At 42.7% G+C, this 24889-nt stretch overlaps 1 protein-coding gene across 3 annotated transcripts in view; it reads left to right on the top strand.

Moving 5' to 3' along the window:
* The window catches only part of GPR107 (G protein-coupled receptor 107), a 76424-nt gene that overhangs the window by 9638 nt on the left and 41897 nt on the right, over positions 1-24889 (top strand). For 2 of the 3 annotated variants that reach the window (XM_053559770.1, XM_053559774.1), the window contains exons 2-9: positions 6081-6194; positions 7130-7180; positions 7433-7512; positions 9961-10100; positions 12321-12358; positions 15221-15277; positions 19512-19622; positions 20576-20709. In XM_053559770.1, coding sequence (XP_053415745.1) covers positions 6081-6194; positions 7130-7180; positions 7433-7512; positions 9961-10100; positions 12321-12358; positions 15221-15277; positions 19512-19622; positions 20576-20709 — 725 coding nt within the window. Of the gene's footprint in view, positions 1-4514; positions 4665-6080; positions 6195-7129; positions 7181-7432; positions 7513-9960; positions 10101-12320; positions 12359-15220; positions 15278-19511; positions 19623-20575; positions 20710-24889 lie in introns of those variants that run through there. The other variant, XM_053559781.1, reaches the window with a different exon arrangement.

Here is a 24889-nt window from a genome sequence, read left to right as displayed (position 1 = left end):
TCCTTTTTTTTTTTTTTTGAGACAGAGCCTCAAGCTGTCACCCTGGGTAGAGTGCCATGGCATCACAACTTACAGCAACCTCCAACTCCTGGGCTTAAGTGATTCTCCTGCCTCAGCTTCCCAAGTAGCTGGGACTACAGGTGCCTACCATAACGCCCGGCTTTTTTTTTGGTTGCAGCTGTCATTGTTGTTTGGTGGGCCAGGGCTGGATTCAAACCCACCAGCTCAGGTGTATGTGGCTGGCGCCTTAGCCGCTTGAGCCACAGGTGCCAAGCCAACTTAGGATTCTTTTCAACATGAACTTGAGGGTTATATCAGAAAACAGAAAGCTAGAGGATTACAACCAAAGCTTTGCTTTACAAATGTGACAGAAGACTCTGCATACCCAGAAAGGGGCCACACTGACCCCAGACTCCCAATGCTAGACCAGGGACTCTCTTTCATGAGGCTCCCTAAGTTTTCTGCTTCCTACAAAAGGCTAAAAACAGGTTCAGTGCCTGTGGCTCTAGCGGCTAAGGCGCCAGCCACATACATCTGAGCTGGCAGGTTCGAATCCAGCCTGGGCCGGCCAAGCCCACCTGTGCAAGGAGAGAATTCAGGCCCCTTCAGGGGTCAAGGCAGGGAAGAAATCCACCACCTCTCCTGGGAGGACCACAGCAGTGTCCATTAGGGGGCCAGCAAAACAGGCCAGACTACACGGTACAGGGAGGACAGAGGAGGGGGAGCAGCCAGAGCAGAGCATGTTGAACCCAAGAACCACCACCAGGACAAAGGAGATTACCACAGGGGCTTCGGCAAGAGAAAGGTTGAGATGGAGCCATTTAGTGCAGAGAGGGCCAAACATAGAAAGAAGAGCTATCAAGATGAAGATGTGACCAAAGAGGCCAGACGGTCTCGTAGAGAGAAGGGGCCTCGCAAAGAAGGCCCCTAGGAGAGGGACTTGTGGGATGAAGCCATCCTTGGCAGTTGTTACTGATGGCTGGGAACTTGGGTAGTATTAAATAACTTGCATCTGCAGAAAAGGATGGATTAAATAACATTGAAACAATTAAATGACCACCCGCTTTGAAGAAAATAAAATTTCATCCTCACCTCATACTCTACAGCTGTAAAAACCCAGGTAGTTTAAAGATGTACATGTAAAAACTAAAGTATAAAAGTATTAGAAGAAAATATAGGAAAACCATATTCAGTCTTGGAGTATGGATCCCTTTCCTAAGTAAGACACATTAGCCAGGAACCATTAAAGAAGGAAAATTAATAGATGTGATTATAGAAACTTAAAATTTTTAAAAAGTGTGTGTAGAAACTTAAAAAAATAGATGTGGTTGCTGAAATATTTAAAATTTGTGTTAAGCAGATTTTATAAGATTTTTAAAACATATTTAAAATAAAGCATTGTACATATGCATATCAAGACTCTGGAAAGATACAAAATATAAATGTAGGTTCTAGGGGGCAAAGAACTGAGTGGCTGGAGAGCACAACCACAGGTACCGTATGCGCCATGCGTGTGCACTCCTGGGCAGAGTGGAGTCATAGCCCATGCTTTTGGCCCAAATTCCAGGGAAAAAATCTTATGTTTTGATTTTCAACATAAATTTTTTTAAACATTATATTTAAAAAATTTTTTTAGAGATAGAGTTTTACTTTATTGCCCTCAGTAGAGTGCTATCGTGTCACAGCTCACAGCAACTTCCAGCTCTTGGGCTTAGGTGACAACGGCCGACGTTTTTTTTGTTGTTGTTGTTGCAGTTTGGCCGGGGCCAGGTTCGAACCCCCACCCTTGGTATATGGGGCTGGCGCCGTACTCACTGAGCCACAGGCGCCACCCTTAATATAAATTTTTATTTGTTTATATTTAGGTACTTGTTTATGTATTATAAAGGAATTTTAGCGTTTATTTTTAACATGTTATGGTACAAGAAATTTTATGTAATATAAATTACAAAACACAAGAACAGATATAAGGTACAAGAAATTTTATGTACTGGTAACAAATTTATGATATTTACTCATATTACTTTTCAAAGTGTGTATTTTTTTCTGTTTTGAATTTTGTATCGTATAGGACTTTTTCAAGAAATAAATACTTTTAATTTCTTTTTTTGCAGTTTTTGGCCGGGGCTGGGTTTGAACCCGCCACCTCTAGCATATGGGGCTGGCGCCCTACCCTTTTGAGCCACAGGCGCCACCAAGAAATAAATACTTTTAAAGGAAATAAACAGATTGAGAAGAAAAAAAAACAAAAGATATGTTATTTATTTTGTTTACAAGTATAAAAGTATAAGATGGTTAATAGCATAGGTTTGGGGGTTAAGCAGTCCTGAGTTAGAATACTGGCTCTGCCATCTGCTAGCTTTATGATTTTAACCGAGTTTTAACTCTCTGCCCATCTACTTCCTCATCTATAAAATGGGCATAATTACAGTTGTCTAATAGAGTTGTTAGAAGAAGTTGTATTGATCTATGAAGCTATTAGCTCAGTATTAGATACAAAGTCTTATGTGCTTACCATCTCTGAAATCCTTGGTCAAACAGGCGGACTTTCCTGCTGTGTCAGTGCTGATGGAGAGGACAGAAGATGTAACTAAATTTCAATCCTTGCTGTGTCTAATGTTGTCATCCTCACTACTGTGGCAAACCCTTTTTATCTCCTGAGATTTGTCTCTGTGACTTGCATTATGAGGTGCGGTTTACAAAGTCACTTCTATACATATCTTATTTGACGTGGTGATATAATAACAATATGGAGGTGGGGGTCAGGTCAGATGAGGATCCTACAAGTAGATAAAGCAACCAATAATATCTTCTTTTTTTTTGAGACAGAATCTCACTATGTCGCCCTTGGTTGAGTGCTGTGGTGTCACAGCTCACAGCAACCTCAAACTCTTAGGCTTAAGCGATTCAAAAAAAAAAAAAAAAATAAGAAATTATAGGTAAAGCCCTTGGCATGTAACCCAGTTCTTAGAAAGTGCTGAAAACTGGGAGTTATGCCTTTATTGTTAGTGATTTTTTTTTTTTTGACAAGGTCTTGCTTTGTTGCCCAGGCTGAAGTGCAGTGGTGTGATCATGGCTCAATGTAACCTCAAACTTCTGAGCTCAAGCAATCTTCCTACCTCAGCCTCCTGGCCTCCTGAGCCAGCTGGGACTATAGGTGTACACTACCACGCCTGGCTAATTGGGAAAAAAAATTTTTTTTTGTTTTTGTTTTTGGAGATAGTGTCTTGCCCTGTCACTGGGCTCGCTCACTGGAACCTCTGGCTCCTGGGCTCAAGCGATCCTCCTGCCTCAGCCTCCTGAGTAGCTGGGATTTCAGGTGTGCCACCACACTCAGCTAATTTTCCTTTTTTTTTTTTTTTTTTTTTTTTTTGTAGAGACGAGGTCTTGCTTTTCCTCAGTCTGGAAAAAAAATTGTTTTGTTGAGACAGGGTTGTTGTGTTACTCAGGCTGGTCTCCATCTCCTGGCCTCAAGTTGATCCCCTTGCCTCAGCCTCCCAAAATGCTGGGGTTTCAGGTGTGAGCCACCAGGCCTCACCCTTAGTTTTCAGTATTCTTCTAAAAGTGTTTTTTTTTTTTTGGCTGGGGTTAGGTTTGAACCCGCCACCTCTGGTATATGGGGATGGTAGGTACCCTACTCCTTGAGCCACAGGCGCTGTCCCCAAAACTGTTATTAATGGTATTATATCATCAAATGAAGTGATGATGTAAAGGTAAGAAAAAATAGTAAAGCAATGCACTGTTTATGTGGAGAAAGTTATAAGGTTGCAATTTTAAACGTTTTCTCAGAAAAATTAGAAAAAACACCTAGACTAAATGAACATAGTCCATTCTGCTTCCATTCTCCTACAATGCATCTACGTGCTAGATAAATTAGAAGAGTTTTAAATTTTAAACTTTACTGAAGTATATACGTTCTAAAAATGACTCATAAGCATACAATTCAGTGCATTTCTACAATGTAAACGCATTCTGTGAAGTCAGCTGAAAATCATTACTAAGCCCCTCCAGAAGCTTCTTTAGCCTTGCATTCTCTCAAGTGACAAGGAAGTCCCTTTCTCCCAAGAGTTATCACTAATCTGACACATGGATGACTTCCTCCTGCAATTGGGTTTGGTTTGCCTGAATGTGGCTTGTTTTGCTCAGTGTGTATCTGTGTGGTTTACCCCTGTCGTTGTGTGTGGCAGGAGTTACATGTCCTTTCCTCTCTGTGCAGCCCTGCTCAGCTGCAGATGCTGGGACAGAAGTAGACCCTGATGTGCTCAGGTATACCCGCTGTGTGCAGTTGAGTGAGTTTCTCTCCTGGGCATCCAGGATGCTATAGCCAGGTACCATCCCTGGGAGAACTGAGAAAATAGTTATTCAGATCATTTTCCACAGGGCTTAACTCTGTCAGAGAATCTCAAGACAAGCTTAGCTTTTGGGGGCCTTACCATTTACCAGCCCTCCTTGTCTTCTTGACCTCTCTTATCTTGCTTTCCTAGATGTTTTCTGTGAGAGTACTGGTTTGCTACAAGCTACTCTCATCCTCACCAGGAAGCGGAAGTCCAGGAAACAGCTGAGCTCCTAAGAAAATAAAGGAAATTCCAGGGGCCAAATAAAAGGGAAGAAGGAACTGAAACCCCAGCAGGCAAAAGAGCAGAGAAGCTGGGGATTTTTAACAGGTGTTGAGGGGAAACGGGAACTAAGGTTCTTAGGCCCAGGCAGAGGTGTGCATTGGAACTATGTCCCTCTCCTCCTCAGCCCATAATCTAGGACTCTCAAAAAGCTGTCCTTGAATGGAAGAGTGGATTAGGAAGTAAAATCCTCCTAGTGGCCAAAAAAAAGTGGGGGAGGGGGGCTGTCACCCTGTCAGGGAGGAATAGGAGGTGTGGTTTATATTGTTCCTTTAAGCATCTGACAAACAGCTTCTCACAGGCCTTTGGTATTTGCCATTAGGCTACCTCTGATGCCCAGGAAATCTCAAATCTAAACAAAAAATTGCCATTCACCCAAAGAAACAAACTGCATGCTTATTAAAGGTGTTGCTATTTAGGCAAATAAATCTCAATATAAAGTTCAACTTTGTACAGTAAAAAGTATCTCTGTGGCACTCCTATCTTAGAGGTATTCACCAGCACCATTGTTCTGTTGGCTTTACAATGTATTGACACATCGGAGATAGGAATCTTGATGTTGAGACAGTATCACACAGTGGGACAGCCGTCTGCCCACACGATGCAGTTTCATCAAAGCTTAGTGGCTGGGCTTTACAGTAGCTCATACCTGTAGTATGAGCTGAGGCTGAGGCAAGAGGACTGCTTGCACCCAGGAAGGTGAGGTTGCAGAGAGCTATGATGACATCACTGCACTCTAACCAGAGTAAAAGAATGAGACTGTGTCTTGGAAGAAGAAACAAATAGGATTATCTTATATGCAAAAGCTTCTGTCTCCATGTGGCTGATGCGACTGGTTCCTGGGATTCCTCTTGCATAAGGCTTTGTTCCCTGAAAATCTGTTGTATACTTTTTTGATATAAATGAATCTTTTAAAAAGAAGTTATAACTTAGAAAATTAATGAGCAGATACCACTCTTCATCCTGTGATGTGAAGGGAGGAGCCAGGAGCACACAGACTGATGAGAAGAATTATATAAATTAACATATGAGAAGAGTTATGTAAATTAACATATTCTTGGAGCAACCATTGGCTGTCCCTTCAACACATTTTGAGTGCCTACTGGATGCCATATTGTCAGGAAGGATGCAGATAGGACTACATCATGATTTCTCCTGCCCTGGAGTTCACATTCCAGCTGACAACTGCGTTGGGCCCTAGAACCCAAACAAACACATTGCAGTGAATTGAATCCATTGTGTGATTCTTTCTGCAGAAACTACTGGTATCTCATGAATTTCTGATGCATCATCTTCAGCTTTTGGAGAAAGATAATTACCACAGCTATGTATATAAGTAAGCATATGAAAATATTGACTGGCTAGCAGGAAACGGGATATCATAGTTTTTCAAGCAAACAAATAGGTTACATAAACAAATGTTAATTTGTCGCTTTACTTATTACACCACTACCAATCTTTCAGGATGATGTGAGGCGTAAGGTTCATCTGAACACCTTTGGATTCTTCAAGGATGGGTACATGAAGGTCAACGTCAGTAGCCTCTCAGTGAATGAGCCTGAAGACAAGGATGTCGCTGTAAGTATGTTTTTATGAGATCAAGGGGTTTATTTTAGTTTAGGTGAAAGAATCACCTTCTAACCCAAATGCCTAAATATAAAGTGTCAGAATATGGAGAAAATTAAACTTGTGAGTACCAAATTGTGTATTAGACATCAGATATTTTTACTTTCAAAATTTAAGTTGCAATTCTTTTTATTTTTTTAAGACAGAGTCTTACTATGTCGCCTTGGTAGAGTGTTGTGGTGTCACAGTTCATAGCAACCTCTAACTCTTAGGCTCAAGTGATTCTCTTGCCTCAGCCTCCCAAGTAGCTGAGACTACAGGCACCTGCCACAGGGCCCGGCTATTTTTTTTGTTGCAGTTGTCATTATTTAGCAAGCCCCAGCCGGGTTCAAACCTGCCAGCCCTGGTGTATGTGGCCTGCGCCCTACTACTGAGCTACGGGCATTGAGCCCTAAGTTGCGATTCTTGAATAATTCTAGTAATTAGTGATTTTACTTGGGCAGATATCACTTTTTTATTTTATTTATTTATTTTTTTGAGACAGAGTCTCACTATGTCACCCTCAGTAGAGTGTGGTAGCATCACAGCTCACAGCAACCTCTAACTCTTGGGCTTAAGCAATTCTCTTGCCTCAGCCTCCTGAGTAGCTGGGACTACAGGTACCCGCCACAGTTCCTGGCTATTTTTAGAGGAGGAGGGGTCTTGCTCTGACTCAGGCTGGTCTTGAACCTGTGATCTTAGGCAATCCGCCCGCTTTGGCCTCCCAGAGTGCTGGGATTACAGGCGTGAGCCACCACACCCAGGCCCAGATATCACTTTCTTACAAAAATGAATGCCAAGAAAACTGAGAGGAAGCTAGGCCAGAAGAATCACCTCTTTTGCTTTGAGTAGGATAGTTATGCACAATTATGTGGCTCTTTACCTCTGTTCTTTCTGCCCTCCCCTAGATCGGATTCAGCCTAGACCGTACAAAGAATGATGGCTTTTCTTCCTACCTGGTAAGTGTTAAATGAAATGACCTGATCTGTCTTTACTTGAGCCCAAGCCATTGAGTGGGAACACCCTACTTCCTGCACTGCCACTTTCTTGAGGTAGTGGCTGCTCTGACTTGCAGGCATTTCTGAGCACCCACAGTTGGTTTACTGTTGGGAATGGAGGTTGAGCCGCTCATTTGCCTTGTTCCTGAACCTTTTCTGTTCTTGTTCTCATGTGAGGGAGTCAGATGATATACAATTGGTTACTCTTCTCAGGATGAAGATGTGAATTACTGTATTTTAAAGAAACAGTTTGCCTCTGTCACCCTTCTAATCCTAGACATCTCCAGAAGTGAGTAAGTAATTCTAATGTTCCTTCAGTTCAGTCTCAGAGTAGAGTTGAGGAGAATTTATTATACAATAACATCCCTTGGGTGCCTGTCATGTGCCAAAGACTATACATGTGTTGGAGATTTAAAAACCAGATGAGGGAGACAGGTTCCATCGTTGGGGAGTTTGTATAGGTGAGTGAACAGCAATATAAATGATCGCGGCCAGTTAGAGAAGTGGGGAGGAAAATCTCAAGAATTACAGAAGAGAAGGAAAAGCTTTCGGTAAGTGTTGACCTAAGCAGCCTTCTAGGGCTTTTACCAATGAATAAGAAAGGAAAGAGCATTACAGGCAGGGGGTATAGTCTGTGCAAAGGCCGAGCAGCATGAAATGGCATGGTTGGTTCAGTCAGCTGGGTTCATTACTTACTGACAGAGAATCTAGTTGGAGGGGGACATGGTTAGAAACAGGGCTGGATTCAAGTAATGGTTTTCGCCACTCAGCAGCTGTGTGACTCTGGGCCTCAGTGTCCTTACCTACCTCATAATGGTAGCATCTACTTCATAAGATAATTGGTCAGGATTTTTGTGGCTTATAAATATGTAATATTGTGCGTAATATCTATGGGAACCTGATAGATTTTTTTTAGTTTTGGTTTTTTGTTTGTTTGTTTTTTGAGACAGTGTGTCACTTTGTTGCCCTCAGTGGAGGGCCATGGTGTCATAGCTCACAGCAACCTCCAACTTTTGGGGTCAAGTGATTCTCTTGCCTCAGCCTCCCAAGTAGCTGGAACTACAGGTGCCCACAACAATGCCCAGCTATTTTTAGAGACGAGGTCTCACTCTGGCTCAGGCTTGCCTCTAACCTGTGAGCTCAGGCAATCCACGAGCGTCGACCTCCCAGAGTGCTAGGATTACATACACCAGCCACTACTCCCAACCCCTGACAGGTTTTAAACTAGGAATTGTGGGCTTAGACCTGCTTTTAAGGTAGACCAATAGCGGCCCAGAAGAGGATGGATTTGAAGTGAATAAGATTGGAGGTAGGAAGATGAATGAAGAAGTATCTAAAAAATAATAATACTTTGCAATAAAACCGTGGTAGATTCTAACTTTATATTGTTCTCGATAACCTCAAGGTAACCTTGATAACCTTTTTTGTTAGAGACAGAGTCTGAAGTGCTGTGACGTGATAGCTCAGTGGCATCACAGCTCACAGCAATCTCCAACTCCTGGGCTTAGGCAGTTCTCTTGCCTCAGCCTCCCGAATAGCTGGGACTGCAGGCACCTGCCACAACGCTGGCTATTTTTTTCTTGTTTGTTTGTTTGCAGTTTGGCCAGGGCCGGGTTCAAACCCACCACCCTCGGTATATGGGGCCGGCGCCCTACCCCCTGAGCCACAGGCGGTGCCTAACCTTTTATTTAGGAAAATTAATCTGACAATGGCTTGTGTTAGTTAAAATGCTTTTAGGCATCAAGCAACAAAAAACTTGACTTAGACTGGCTTTAACAGTGAAGACATTGATGACCTCACCTATTTGAGGTGGAGTGGGAGGGCTCCAGGTGAGAGGCCCCTGGCAGTGGCTTACTACTGTGAAGGACTCAGGTGCCTTTGTCTCTCTGCTGTGCCATCGTCCATGTTAAAGCCTCTTCCTCAGACAGGTGGCACCAGCCATCACCTGTTTCCCGTAGTCAGGATGATTCATGCCTCTATGTGCGAATTTAGGTCACATGCTCACTCAGCCACGGAAGCTGTCCCTGGCCCCTTCTGGGGTGAGATAGGGAAATTCAGTCTGTTAAGAAGGGGAAAGAGGGCAGGGCACTGTGACTCATGCCTGTAATCCTAGCACTCTGGGAGGCTGAGGCAGATGGATTGCTTGAGCTCATGAGTTCGAGACCAGCCTGAGCAAAAAGGGAGACGCTGTCTCTACTAAAAATAGAAAAACTGAGGCAGGAGGATCACTTGAGCCCAAGAATTGGAAGTTGCTGTGAGCTATGATGCCATGGCACTCTACCCAGGGGCAGAGAGTGAGACTCTGTCTCAGAATAAAAGATGGGGGAGGCAGATATGGATTGGGCAGACAACTGATGGGCCCGTTCTCTTCTCATGCTCCTCGGGACTTCACTTTAATGTCTCCTTGGTTTCTGTGGTTTCTGGTTCCTTTTCCCTTATGTGTCAATTTGCTGAGTGTTTTAAAGATACTTAGGGGAAAATTTAGCAGAATTGAGTGGTTGCTGGGAACTGAGGCTTTAGAGACTGCCTGGCTCCTCTACCAGCTACTTCCTAGCTTTGTCCTCTTGGGCAAGTTTTTACCTTTTCTGAGCCTCAGTTTCAGCATCTGTGAAATGTGGGTGACAGAATCTACACTGTAGACTAGTGAGCTCAACACAACACCTTGCATGTAACACTTAATACATGGGAAATGGCCAGGAGCACTGCTTTGAACTTTTCTCTTCTTTGTTATTTGAATGCAGAGTAAAAATAAGGTCTCCACCAGAAGCTGGTACCCAGTTACCAGCGATCATCTTCAACAAGGATGAGAAGGTCTTTGGGCAGAACCAGGAGCCTGATGTTATTTCCGTTTGGTCAGGCAACCAGACACAAAAAAAGCAAGGTAAACCATAAGGTGGAAGCTAGCATTTAGTTTTCATACCTTGTTTTGAAGATCTCTTTTTGTTCATAAGTTAAAAACAGACATGATCTGTTGTTTTCTTAACATAATTTTATTTTGGAGGTTATATAAAAATGTGTAAATATTAAAGAAAAATACAGAGAAAATGGGAAAAGAACTGTCATTTCTTCTTTTTTTATTTCTGTTTTTTTGAGACAGAGTCTCACTATGTCACCCTCAGTAGAGTGCCGTGGCGTCACAGCTCACAGTAGCCACAAACTCTTGGGCTTAAGGGATTCTTTTGCCTCAGCCTCCCAACCATCTGGGACTACAGGTGCCACCGCACTGCCTGGCTTTTTTGTTTTTGCAGTTGTTGTTTAGCTAGCCCAGACGGAGTTCGAATCTGCCAGCCTGGGTGTTGTGGCTGGCACCCTCCCCACTGGCCTATGGGGGCTGCCAGTCATTTCTTTTTATTCCCAACTTCAGAAGTGTAGTAATCTGTGTTACCTTATAAGCTATTGCATAAGTCAAGAATATTCGATTTTTAAAATTCAGCGTCATGTTTATAATTTTGTATGTGCGCCTGTTTATTTTATAACCTATTTCAAACCTGTCACATATCCTGTTAAGTGACTAATGTAACTTGTTCAGCCTCTCCCCTTAGGGAGACACATTCTCATTTTTATGCTGTTATGGACATGCTGCATAGGGTATGTTTATGCATAGAGTTTTTTCATATAAGGAACTTATTGTGGGATGGGATCCCACCATTAGAATTTCGGTTCACAGGATGTTAATAATCCTGTGAATAATCCTGTGAATTTTGATAATATTGATACATAGAGTATTTTCAAATTCCTTTCTAAATGAGTTATGTGAATTTAATTATCATAAATATATAGGAATAGTGTGCACATTAGCATGTCCTAGCCAATACTGTGTATTTTCTTTTTTTTTGCAGTTTTGGCCGGGGCTGGGTTTGAACCTGCCACCTCTGGCATATGGGGCCGGCTCCCCACTCCTTTGAGCCACAGGCGCTGCCAATACCGTGTATTTTCTTTTCTAAAAAAAATCCTAGGGCTGTGCCTGTGCCTCAGTGAGTAGGGCGCTGGCCCCATATACCAAGGGTGGTGGATTCGAACCTGGCCCCGGCCAAACTGCAACAAAAAAATAGCCAGACGTTGTGGTGGGCGCCTATAGTTCCAGTTACTTGGGAGGCTGAGGCTAGAGACTCACCTAAGCCCAAGAGCCGGGGGTTTGTGTGAGCTGTAATGCCAAGGCACTCTAACTAGGGCGACAAAATGAGACTCTGTCTCTGAAAAAAAAATCCTAAAATGAAAAGCAAAAAAGGTATTCCTGTTCTTTATTTATTCTTATTACTGAGGCTCTACTTTTTCTCTATATTAATCATTTTTTGTTTATAACCTCTTTTATTAACTGAGGTTCATCTAGTGATTTATGAGTTCTTTGAGGGCAATTTATGGCATACTGTTATTTATACAATTTTTTCATTCATAAATATTAATATTACATTTGTGTGATGCACAGTTTAATGTCTGTGTATCACTTCCTTATCCAGGTCCCTTGTGCTCTCATAACTATTTCCTGGGCAGAAAATAGTCTTGTCTTTCTTTTTGTTCTGAAACCCTCTCCTTCAGGAAGCTTGAAATCCTGTGACCTTTGTGAAGAGTATCTTATGTAAAAAAATAAGGCCTCGATGCCCACTCTGTCTTGTTTGCAATCTTTACAATTCTTGTGGCTAAAATAAGTATGCATTATGCTAATATTTGCTATTAATTTTTTCATGTTGTAAATAAATCTCACACATTATGTTTTTTAAGAAATTATTTGTTTTTTAAATGTGATCACTTAGAAAATAAGGAAAGCCATTCCATGTGCTAACTCTGATAATAACATACACTAGGTTATTCAGAAATGGGTTTTCCTGTTGGTACTAATTTTTATTTACTATATCATATATAATAAGTTCTGATTTGCTGGTTCTACAACTCAAGACTTATGTTTTTGGACCTGAGAAGATGGCAGTCCACAAGATTTTTTTTTAATTATTTGATATTAGATATTGATTATTCAATATTAGATAAGCTGGAGCCTCATAAAATGATCCTGTTTTTATATACGTACGTATAAAACAGTATATATATAGGGGTGGTGTGTGTGTATTTGATTATCCATTAATATCTTAAATGTTTCTGCTCCTAGACAGTGGAAACTCTAAAAGAAGTACAGTGGATTCAAAGGTAAGAACTAACCACTCACTTGTGCTCAGCATTTCTGATGTGGATATATATTTATGTTGTGTGTATTTTTATATACTCATATACACACGCTCACACACACACAGTCAGGCCTTGGTGCCCAGGGGAGGATTAGCTCTCGGACCCCTTCCCATTCTTGTGGATTCTGAAGTCAGCAGGTGCTCAAATCCCTTTTATAAAGTGGTATAGTAGCGTATAACCTACACACTTTAAATCACCTCTACATAACTCATGTTCAAAACAATGTAAATACTATCTATGTAAATAGTTGTTAGACTGTGTTACTTTTTATGTATTATTATTTATTTTAAAAATATTTTTGATCCATAGTTGGTTTAGTTAGCAGGTACACAACCCTCAATGCAGAAGGCCAACTGTGTATTATACAGACCTGATCTAGAGGGATTGGTTGTCTGTTTAGGAAGATAGTGTTGGTGTTCTGAAACTATTTCAGAGGAAAATTGTGTATGGAGTTGCACATGCTAGAGAGTCAGGTGATTAGGGGAGGAGGGAGGTGTCACCAGGGCTGGGCTTGGAGTTTGTTCAAGGAAGAGAAGAATAAGCCAAGACTAGACAGTGGCAATGTGCATGACAATGCCAGGCACAGGCCTATTTGAAATAAAAGGTACATATTTGGAAGCACAGAGAGACAGATCTTAGATAATATAGAGCCAGGTGATACCGGGAATTGATGCACAGGCAATAGGAAGTTATCCTGAGTTCTTGATCAGGAAAGAATGGGACCCAAATAGCATTTATTGAAGATCATCATTCTGAAAGTAGTATGCAGGGTGGCCTTGGAGAAGGGGAGAGTGGCATTAGAGGGACCCCGGGACATTATTATGGTAACACAGGTTAGGTGACTAGGATCTGCTCTAGTACCAGGCTAGATGTATTGGGATGTAAAACAAAGGATCCCTCTGGAGGCCAGTTAGGCTGATGGGAGGGGAGAGAAGAAGAGCACAGAAGGTGGTGGAAGTGCAGAAGTGGGGAAATTGGGAAAGTTTTGGTTTGCAGTATCTTGATTTTTCAGTGAGAGGGGCACCCAAATAAGCAAGGTTTTATTTTGTTTTAACAGCTTTGTTGAGATATAACTGACATACAATGAACTATGCATATTTAAATAGACAATTTGGTATTTAATAATGTAATTGTTAAATTACATTATTTAATAATATAATCCTTTGTAATCCTCCCATCCCCAAGCAACTTGTCATGATAGTAGAGGTTAGTTTTATAGAACTTGATATAAATGGATTATACAGTGTTCTTTATTCTTTTATTCAGCATAATTACTTTGAGTTCATCCATAATGCTGCATGTATTAATAGTTTGGTTTTTTTTTTTTAATAGTTTGTTTCTTTTCATTGCTTAGTATTAGTTCATTGTATAAAGGGCAATATTTTGATGATTGGAAGTCAGGAATAGATTCAGAATGATGTCAGAGTGTGGCCTGGGCCAGCATCCTTGGTCTTCCCAAAGCTTCAAGAGCAGAGAAGCACTCTAGCAGAAAGATTTGGGGCAAAGGATTGAAGGTGGAATGTTAGTGGAGAGGCAGAAGAGGCTGCCGAGGAAAGGAAATACGTGAAGAAATATCACTCTCTGCGAAAGGGATTTCAGATGGCTTGAAAGGATACAGGATTTTATTTTCAAAGAGCTTTTGAAGGTTAGCAAATTTAGAGTTTAAGAAGAATTGTGGTTTTGGTTTGTAAATTAGTTTAATTTTAATTAACATACCACATTTTGCCATGTATTATAATGCAGACTTTTTTTTTTTTTTTTTTGTAGAGACAGAGTCTCACTGTACTGCCCTCAGGTAGAGTGCCGTGGCGTCACACGGCTCACAGCAACCTCTAACTCTTGGGCTTACGCGATTCTCTTGCCTCAGCCTCCTGGGCAGCTGGGACTACAGACGCCCGCCACAACGCCCAGCTATTTTGTTGTTGTTGTTGTTGTTGTTGTTGTTGCAGTTTGGCCGGGGCTGGGTTTGAACCCGCCACCCTCGACATATGGGGCCGGCGCCCTACTCACTGAGCCACAGGCGCCGCCCTATAATGCAGACTTTTTTGCCCAGTCTCCTTGAGGGAAAAATAAGGATGCACATTATACATGGGTAGTACTTTTCTTTTTATTTATTTATTTTTGAGACAGAGTCTCACTTTGTCACCCTCAGTAGACTGCCGGGGCATCACAGCTCTCAGCAACCTCAAACTCTTGGGCTCAAGTGATTCTCTGGCCTCCGCTTTCCGGCTAGCTGGGACTACCCATAAAGTTTCTTATACTTTGAATCTCTTCTTGTGTTTTGTAATTATTTGATGCGTAACATTTCTTGTAATATGTTAAAAAATAAATGCTAAAATTCCTTTACTATGAAAAAAAAACAAGTACCTAAATGTGTAAACAAATAGAGATTTGAATTAAAAATTAAAATGTGGGGTGGCGCCTGTGGCTCAGTGAGTAGGGTGCCGGCCCCATATACCAAGGGTAACGGGTTTGAACCCGGCCCCGGCCAAACTGCAACAAAAAATAGCTGGGTGTTGTGGTGGGCACCTGTAGTCCCAGCTACTCAGGAAGCTGAGACAAGAGAATCACCTAAGCCCAAGAGCTGGAGGTTGCTGTGAGCTGTGTGCCACAGCACTCTACCAAGGGCAACAAAGTAGACTCTGTTTCTTAAAAAAATAAATAAATAAAAATAAATAAATATTAAAATGAAAGATTTTTTTCCCTGAAAGTTTGGGTCAACAACATTGGCCGCATTACACACAGGAACACATTATACATGGCAAGATATGGTGCTCTTTTTCTACTAGCATCACCCTAAAACAGATTGTTATGTCATTACAGGCAATGAAGGAGAAATCCTTTTCTGTTCATAAAAATGATGGAGCAGTTTCATTTCAGGTATGTGTTTTCTTTGAGTAAAGCTTCATAGAGTTTGTCTCTATCATGTAAATGGATCATTTTTTTTTTTTTTTGGTTGGGGCTGGGTTTGAACCTGCCACCTCTGGCATATGGGGCCCACGCCTTACTCCTTTGAGCCACAGGCACCACCCAGATGGATGGATAATTTTTAAGAGGAATTTTAAGGCCAGGCCCGGTGGCTCAGGTCTGTAATCCTAGCACTCTGGGAGGCTGAGGTGGGTGGATTATCTGAGCTCACAGGTTCAAGACCAGCCTGAGAAAGACCTCGTCTCTAAAAAAAAATAGCCGGGGGCGGCGCCTGTGGCTTAAAGGAGTAGGGCGCCAGCCCCATATGCCAGAGGTGGCGGGTTCAAACCCAGCCCTGGCCAAAAACTGCCAAAAAAAAAAAAAAATAGCTGGGCATTGTGGCAGGCATCTGTAGTCCCAGCTACTTGGGAGGCTGAGACAAGAGAATCGCTTGAGCCCAAGAGTTGGAGGTTGCTGTGAGTTATGAGGCCTCGGCACTCTACAGAGAGTGGCAAAGTGAGACTGTCTCAAAAAATGAATAAATAAAAGGAATTTTGAATTTAGGAATAATAACTTAGGTGTGCCATGTATCTGTCACTTGAATGCTGAGACTGTAACAAACCTACAAGGTGATAGTATTATGCTTCCACTTACCAAATCGTTAAGTCTCTGAGAAGGAATAATTTTGTGAATGTCCAGTATAAGTGACAAAGCCAAGGTTCCAACTCAGTTCTGCCAGGCTGTTCCCTTGACCTCTCTGCCTCTTTGAGCCCATGCTGTCTTCCATTTAGTGTGCTGGAAGCATACCATCCTGTACCAGAAAAGACTTGGTGATGATGCAGGGTGATGTTATTTTAGAGATGAGTTCACTGAGACTCAGGGTTTGAATGACCTGCTCGGCTGTCCTATTAATTGCACGTGAGTGTTTTTTGGCAGCATCACTGTATATACACACACGAGATACTGCACTGGGTCTCAGAACCCATTTACTAGCTGGGTGATTTTGCACAACTTCTTTAATTTCTGAACCTCACTGTATCATGTAAAAATAAAAAAAAGAGGGCGGCGCCTGTGGCTCAAGGAGTAGAGCGCCGGTCCCATATGCCGGAGGTGGCGGGTTCAAACCTAGCCCCGGCCAAAAACCACAAACCCCCCCCCCCCAAAAAAAAATAAAAATAAAAAAAAGAGACCCTTTTCATGGGATTGTTATGAGCCTTTTTTGTAAAAGTGCTTTGTAAAGCTTTATACAAATAATGTTTTATTATTAACTTGTAAGAATCACTGCCTCTTCTCTATCTAGTTTTCACTAATCGAGGTGGAATTTGCTTACAGTGACATGTATAGGTTTTAAGTGTACGTCTTGGTCATTTTTGACAAATGCGTGCCCCCATGTAAGCTACTCTATCAAGATTCTCAATGTTTTGATCTTCCACCCCTGCAGTCACCACAGCTCATTTTGCCTGTCTAACAATTTTATATGTTCTTTAAACTTAATAACCATCATTTTCATCACCGTCAATATTAATAGCTAATTAATACCTGTTAATTAATAGGTATTAATTAACCTGTTTTTCTCGCTTGCTCGGATCCTCTCCCAGCTTCCCATCTGTCTGACAGTGAAAGCCCAAGTCTTCCCGCTGGCCTACGAGGTCCATGTGCTCCGGCCGCTGTTGTCTCTGTGACCTCGGCTCCTGCTAGTCTTCTCCTGCTTACTCTGCCCCACGCAGGCCACTTTGCTCTTCCTCATAAAGATATCAGAGTGTAGGCTTTGCTCTGGCTGCTCCCAACGGACAGGAGTGCTCGTCTCCCAGAATCCTTAATCCTTGCTCAAATGTCACCTCAACAAAGCTTCCACTGATGACCCTATTTTCAGAGAAGCCGCTCTTGTTCCCCTCGTCTTGCTCGGTTTCTCATGTGCACTTATCCCTTCTACCATGCTGGATACTGTACTCACTTATGATATTTATCGTCTGTCTTCCCCTCTGTAGAAGGTAGCCTTCAGGGCAGGGGGTTTAGCTCTTTTATTACTGTTGTATATGAAACTCTTGATATTGGGCCTGGCCTATAATAAGCTCCGCAGTAATTATGGAAACAAATGGATGAATGCCAGGCATTATGCTAAGTGCGTATTCATTATTATCTCAGTTCATCCTCCCAGCAACTCTGTGAAGTAGGTATTAATATTATTCCCCTTTTATAGATGAGGAAACTGAGGCTCAAAGAGCTGAAGTAAACTTGCCTAAGTGGGGGATTCAGATCCAGGTTTGGTTGTTTCTAAGGCTTTATTGCCTACTTGAGAAAATGCAAAGATGCTTTCCTGTCTTTCTTCCCTCACTTTTTAATTTTATTTATTTATTTACTTTTTTTTTTTTTTTTTTGTAGAGACAGAGTCTCACTTTATGGCCCTCGGTAGAGTGCCGGGGCCTCACACAGCTCACAGCAACCTCCAACTCCTGGGCTCAAGCGATTCTCTTGCCTCAGCCTCCCGAGTAGCTGGGACTATAGGCGCCCGCCACAACGCCCGGCTATTTTTTGGTTGCAGTTTGGCCGGGGCCGGGTTTGAACCCGCCACCCTCGGTATATGGGGCCGGCACCCTACCGACTGAGCCACAGGCGCCGCCCTATTTATTTTCTTTTTTGAGACAAAGTCTCACTTTGTTGCCTTCAGTAAAGCACTGTAGTGTCATAGCTCGCAGCAACCTCAAATTCTTGTGCTTAAGAGATTCTTTTGCAGGCTGAGTGCAGTGACTCACGCCTGTAATCCTAATACTCTAGGAGACCGAGGCTGGGGGATTGCCTGAGCTCATAGGTTCGAGACCAACCTGAGCCAGAGTGAGACCTCGTCTCTAAAAATAGCTGGGCATTGTGGTAGGCACATGTGGTCCCAGCTCCTTGGGAAGCTGAGGCAAGAGAATTGCTTGAGCCCAAGAGTTTGAGGTCGCTGTGAGCTATGAGGCCACGGCACTCTACTGAGGGCAAAAAAGTGAGACTCTGTCTCAAAAAAACCCCAAAAACAAACAAAAAAAAAGATTGTCTTACCTCCCAAGTAGCTGGGACTACAGGCATTGGCCACAATGCCAGCTATTTTTAGAGATGATGTCTTGCTCTGGCTCAGGCTGGTCTTGAACCTGTGAGCTCAGGCAATCTACCCATCTTAGCCTCCCAGAGTTCTGGGATTACAGACAAGAGACACCTTGCCCATTTTTTTTTTTTTTTTTTTTAAATTTTTTTTCTGAGATCAGGCCTTGTTCTGTTGTTCAGGCTTAAGTGCCATGGAGTGATCATAGCTCACTATATCCTCAATCCTCCTGGGTTCAAGTAATCCTCCTGCCTTAGCTTTCTGACTAGCTGGAACTACAGGCACATGACACCATGCCTAGCTAATTGTTTTTTTTTTTTTTTTTTTTTTTGAGACAGTGTCTCACTTTGTTGCCCTCAGTAGAATGCTGTGGTGTCGCAGCTCACAGCAATCTCAAATTCTTGGGCTCAAGCAATTCTCTTGCCTCAGCCTCCCAAGTAGCTGGGACTACAGTCGCCCTTCATAACACCTGGCTATTTTTAGAGACCGGGGTCTGGCTCTTGCTCAGGCTGGTCTCAAACTGGTGAGCTCAGGCAGTCCCCCTGCCTTGGCCTACCAGAGTGCTAGGATTACAAGCATGAGCCACTGGGCTCCGCCCATGCCTAGTTAATTTAAAAATATTTTTTCTTTGTAGAGATTGGTTTCACTATGTTGTCCAGGTTCATCTCAAACTTCTGGGTTCAAGGGATCCTCCCACCTCAGCTTCCCAAAGCGCTGAGCCACCTTGCCCAGCCATAAGTATTTTACACCCAAACAGCAAAATAAGATGTTGACTTGAAAACTAGATAACTGCATCTTGGGTTATTTTGGTAAACTTTTGCAGAAAACCATTACAGATGAATAAATACATGTTTAGGCAAGTATAGTAAATGTTAACTGTAAAAGCTAGGTAGTGGGTCTGTAGCTGTTCACTACACAATTCTGTCAGCTGTTCCGTGTGCTTGAAAATTGTTTTAGCAAAATATTAGGGGTTGTAGAATAAGAATACATCTGTTTAAACTCTGCTTTGGGAGAATTTGATTAATTTAAGTAGTCTGTTTTCTCTTATTCATTAATATTCATAAGTATTTCTAAAATTAATATAGCTAAGGATTTGAGTGCTCTTAAATGTTTTTTCTTTACTTTCAGTTTTTCTTTAACATCAGCACTGATGACCAAGAAGGCCTTTACAGTCTTTATTTTCATAAATGTTCTGGAAATGAATTGTGGCCTAGTGACAAGTTTTCATTCAGCCTTGATGTGAGTACTGTATGGAGACTATTCCACATGGTTTTTGTCAGTGTAAAATGTGAGACATCTATTTCCCTGTAAGAATAGTTTTTAGAGCAATTAAGAGAAAAATGTGGTCAGACATACATCCCTGCCATTGGGCAGGATGGTTCAGCAGAAGATTCATAAATAAGAAAACATAAAGCAATTTAGGTTGAGTTTACACACTTCAACCTATGTATTAAGAATGTGGTTGTGTCTAGGAGGCTGAGGTGGGTGGACTGCCTGAGCTCAGGAGTTTAAGACCAGCCTGAGCAAGAGTGAGACCTCCGTCTCTACTAAAAAAGGATAAACTAGCCAGGTGTTGTGGCTGGTTTGTTATAAGGCCTATAAACCTGTAGTGTCAGCTACCCAGGGGGGGGCTGAGGCGAGAGAATCACTTGAGACCAAGAGTCTGAGTTTGCTGTGAGCTATGATGTCGCAGCACTCAAATCCAGGGCGACAAAGTGAGACTATCTCAAAAAAAAAAAAAAGAATATAGTTGTTATCTGCTAGTATTCCCTCATCCTTTCCCCCTCCTTTTCTTTCTTTTTTTTTTTTGGTACAGTGTCTCACTCTGTTCCCCAAGCTGAAGTGCAGTGGCATGATCATAGCTCACTGAACCTTGAGCTCATGGGTCTCAGGTGATCTTCCTGCCTCTGCTCTGGAGTATCTGGTACTACAGATGTGCACCACCTGGCTAAGTTTTAAATATTTTTTTTGTAAATATGGGATCTTGTTATCTTGCTCAGGATGGTCTTGAACTCATGGCCTCAAGAAATCATCCCTCCTTGGCTTCCCAAAGTGTTGGGATTACAGGCATGAGCCGTCATGCCTGGCCTCACTTTATTAACCTTAGGTGAAATATCAGAGATTACAAATTGCAAATTAAGGGACAATCTGTTCCTGAAAAGTAAAAATTAATTTCATGTTGGTCTTTTCAGATTGATATCACAGAGAAGAATCCTGACAGCTACCTCTCAGCAGGAGAAATTCCTCTCCCCAAATTATACATTTCTATGGCTTTTTTCTTCTTCCTTTCTGGGACCATGTGGATTCATATCCTTCGAAAACGACGGTAAACTATACTTCCTCGAGCCTTCCGATTTAGAGTGTGTTCAGATGTGAATTGCGTGTATATTTTCAACTTGAGAGGAGTTGGCCCTAAGCAATCTCATTCTCTTCCTGTCCTTTTCCAAGGGCATCCTCCCTGGAACTAGGGAAACTACACAGGACCTTTACTTTTTAGGAGGCCTTTGCAAACCTTGGTGTTTATTCATTTCCTTTTTTTTTTTTTTTTTTAACAAATCTGAATATTTCAGTAATATACAAGCAAAAGAAGCTGTTTCCATAGCAGAGACTCCCATAGTCCTGACTCCATGACCAAGGTCCCATTCAGGGGCTGTTTATTCCTGAAAGGGAGTGAGCATGACCCACTGCCTGGCAAGAGCATCAAATCACTGCTTAGTCTTAAAGGCATCGGCTCAAGGCCTGGCAGGGATAATGTCTCCCTGTTGACCTCCAGACGCTGGTCACTGCAGAAAACGTCATCAGAGCCCATCGGCCTGGCTTTTGGCCTTTTTTCTGAAATCCCTGAAGCTTTAACTTCCTGTTCATAGTTCTTGAGGGAGCAGCTGCATATGTGTGAATACTGTGGCTCTCTGGGAGAAAATTGAAAACAAAACATTAATGTTCATCAGAGAATAGTGTAAAGCATTTGTTACAAGGCCTATAAACTGGTAAATGATGGTACGTGAATATGGTATTATAATATAGATTGATTTAAATTTATAAAATAATTAAGCATCCTCAAATACCTTTTTCTTTGAAGCACTGGGGCAGAAATTGAAACCTCTTTAATCCCTGGTGGCCTGATTGTCTTCTAATGGACACACTCACAGTTGTGTGTATTGGGCTCTGGCTGGGTACAGTGCCGGCACCTATTATTTATTGTAATAGCCCACATACCCACTAGGCGGAAAGAGTTTCTTGTTTACTTTTGAAGGACGTGTATAATCACATTTAGGCTAGATTAACAGTCTGCCATTACTAAGAAAGATGGTATCCTATGAACTTAGGCCATAAAATGTTTGGGGTTTTTTTTTTTTAAAGAAAGTTTTACTTCTGCCTTTATTGGAAAAGGACTAGGCGTCAGCAGACCTGATATCAAGTGTAAACTTTGGCTGAGACTGCCTGTGGGCTTTGCTTCACTCTAAGGCTGTTTTTTCCTGGCTGCAAAACTGGGACAGTAATAATTGTTTTGCCTGCCTCCAGGAGTCTTGGATTCTTAGATTTGTTACGTGATCCTCCCAAAATAAAGTATATAAGAGAGCTTTGTGAGTCAGATTGTTATGCAAATATGAGGCTCTTATAAAGTAGTTTTCGAGCCAGATATTCAGTGGTTATTTCCTTTAGTTTGTGATGGCAGTGGTCATCATTACTTGGTCACTTATGTAAAATTATGGTAACTGTTTTTTGTTGTTTTTTTTTTGTAGAGACAGTCTCACTTTATGGCCCCTTGGTAGAGTGCTGTGGCATCACACAGCTCACAGCAACCTCCAGCTCCTGGGCTTAAGCGATTCTCTTGCCTCAGCTTCCCGAGTAGCTGGGACTACAGGCGCCCGCCACAGCACCCAGCTATTTTTTTTTTGTTGTTGCAGTTTGGCCGGGGCTGGGTTTGAACCCGCCACCCTCGGCATATGGGGCCGGCGCCCTACTCACTGAGCCACAGGCGCCGCCCTATTGTAACTGTTTTAAATCTGGCTAAATGAAGCTGACCTACTTTGCACAAGTCTCATCGCTAACTGTTGTTGGACTATAGAGTACATACAGGAATGTGTCATTTGAGCCCCTGCCCCTGGATTTTCTCACAAACAGTTCTGGTAGCTTAGAAAGTGAGGTAACATAAAGGCGTGTGACTCCATAGCTGCCAGGCACATTTCACAGACGTTAGCCCCTTAGAGCTGGAAAGAGCTGAGAGATCTTTGCCTCATTTAGTGAGGCCCCGAGAGGGGAAGTGAGAGACATGGGCAGTGCCACTGGTAGAGCTAGAATCAGAACCCAGGCCTCAACTCCAAGTGTGGGGAGCACTAGTATTTGAGCCTGGTCATTGTGGCTTCAGAGCTTTGTCCTCTGTGTCACATCACTGCCCCAGCATTGATGCTTTAACTATGGACTGCAAGTCGAGCTTGCCAGGGCATGTGAGTGAGCACAGGTGGTTTTTCCTCAGTAAAGCTATTGGCCTTCAGTCATGACAGACTGCTCTGGCTTTCACTTCCTTTTTGACCTTCAAGTAGGTGGGCACTGGAATAGGAAGGTACTGAGGAGGAAACGAGCCTGGAAACTGGATGGGCGTCAGTTGGTGGTGTGCTCTCACCGTCACTCTGTGCACAGCCCACTCCTGCTGTTTTTCCCCCTTCACTTCCTGTCCTCTCTCCCACTCCTTCCCCACCATAGATAACCACTCAAATGTGTTTAACATGCATTTTTGGATAGTTGTGTATACTTATAAATAAGCAATGTTTGTAGGTATTGCATTTATTATAAATATACAGAAGAATCTCTGTAAGTTGCCATCCAGGGGATTGTAACATACTAGTCAACATACAGAGGTGGTCAACATAAGGAGCTAGGCCTCCTGTACTGTGGTGCATGTCTGGTCTATGAAAATGAGGTCAGCTTAAAGAGGTGGTCAGTGCAGGGAAGTGGTCAGCTACGGAGGTTCTGCTGTATGTAAACTATATCATCTAGGCCAGGTGCAGTGGCTCACGCCCATAATCCTAGCATTCTGGGAGGCTAAAGCAGGTGGATTGCCTGCACACATGGGTTCAAGACCAGCCTGAGCCAGAGTGAGATCCTGTCTCTAAAAATAGCCAGGCATTGTGATGGGCGCCTATAGTCCCAGCTTCTTGGGAGGCTGAGGCAAGAGAGTTGCTTGTGCCCAAGAGTTTGTGGTTGCTGTAAGCTATAAGGGCAACAAAGTGAGACTCTGTCTAAAAAAAAAAAAAAGGCAAAAAACTATGTCATCTATAAAACAGTTCTTATACATTTTCCACTCAGGAATACATTTTTGAAGATCTAGCCACCTGGCCATGTGTGCACCTAATTCATCGATTTTTGTCTGCTCCACAGCATTCCACACCCAGCATCCCCACATTTTACTGCTGTGTCCCTTTAGTGATGGGTGCAGGCCTAGGCTGCCTCCATACCCCTGCTACTCCAGCAGTGCTGTCACGAACCTCCCTTCTGCCTCCTGAGATTCCCCCATGGGTCTGTGCAGCCTGTGAGCTACAGTCCCAGAAGGAGGCATGCTGGGTCATGGGTAGACTCTGGTGTAATTTCATTAAAGTGCTTCCAGTTTGCTGTCACCTTATCATATATCAAGCTTCCATATACTTACAAACCTATTTCTGAGTTTTCTAGTCTATTCCATTGGTTTATTTGTCTGAATAACAAATAAACTGCACCTGTTATACATTTTTTTACTGCTCTGGCTTTGCATAATGTCTGAATACCTGAGTGTGAGTTCTCTCCCTGTAGCTCTTACTCAGGTCTTTGTATACTTTATTAATAGTTTTCCGTTTTCCTCCATACTTGTCTTACATGTCCTATTCATTCTTAGGCACAGGTGGGAAGGAGAGAGTAATTGAATGTGCGGCAACCCATAGGTAGACTAGTTCCTGTGGAGCAGAGGGGTGTGAGTAAGTGCTTCACTCCATTTGCCTGGGATGTTTGGCAGCCACCAGCCCTGGCTGGGGAGGGGGCGTGATCCCAGCCCCTCTCTCACCATCCCTGCTGCCTGCTCCCAGTTCCCTTCTATGGGCTGCCGACTTCCCCTGTAGCTACACCAAAGCACATTTTGCTTTCCTAGGGATTCTGTGCTGTTTTCTCAGCTCCATCTGCCTCATTCCTGCCTCCGTGGCTTTCTCAGGGTGATCTCTAGAGAGGAAGCTGGCAGCCTATGTTAGATTTCCATCCTGTCAGGACTCGGAACCCAGCCTGTCTGGCTTCAGTCAATAACTATCGGTTCCATTCCCAAGATTAAGTTGTATGTTAGAGATGGCTATAAGACTCCATTTCAGGCCTTTTCTAACAAGAAAAGCTACTTTTCTTGTTTTAGAGAGAGGGTCTTACTGTAACTCAGGCTAGAGTGCCATGGCATCAGCCGCGTTTACAGCAACCTCGAACTCCTGGTTTCAAGCAATCCTCTTGTGTCAGCCTCCCAAGTAGCTGGGACTACAGGTGCCTGCCACAATGCC

Source organism: Nycticebus coucang, chromosome 2 (assembly GCF_027406575.1).
Source record: "Nycticebus coucang isolate mNycCou1 chromosome 2, mNycCou1.pri, whole genome shotgun sequence".
In the NCBI taxonomy this organism is placed as follows: domain Eukaryota; kingdom Metazoa; phylum Chordata; class Mammalia; order Primates; family Lorisidae; genus Nycticebus; species Nycticebus coucang.
The sequence above is the reverse complement of the archived record's forward strand: the minus strand, read 5'-3'. Positions and strand labels throughout refer to the sequence as shown.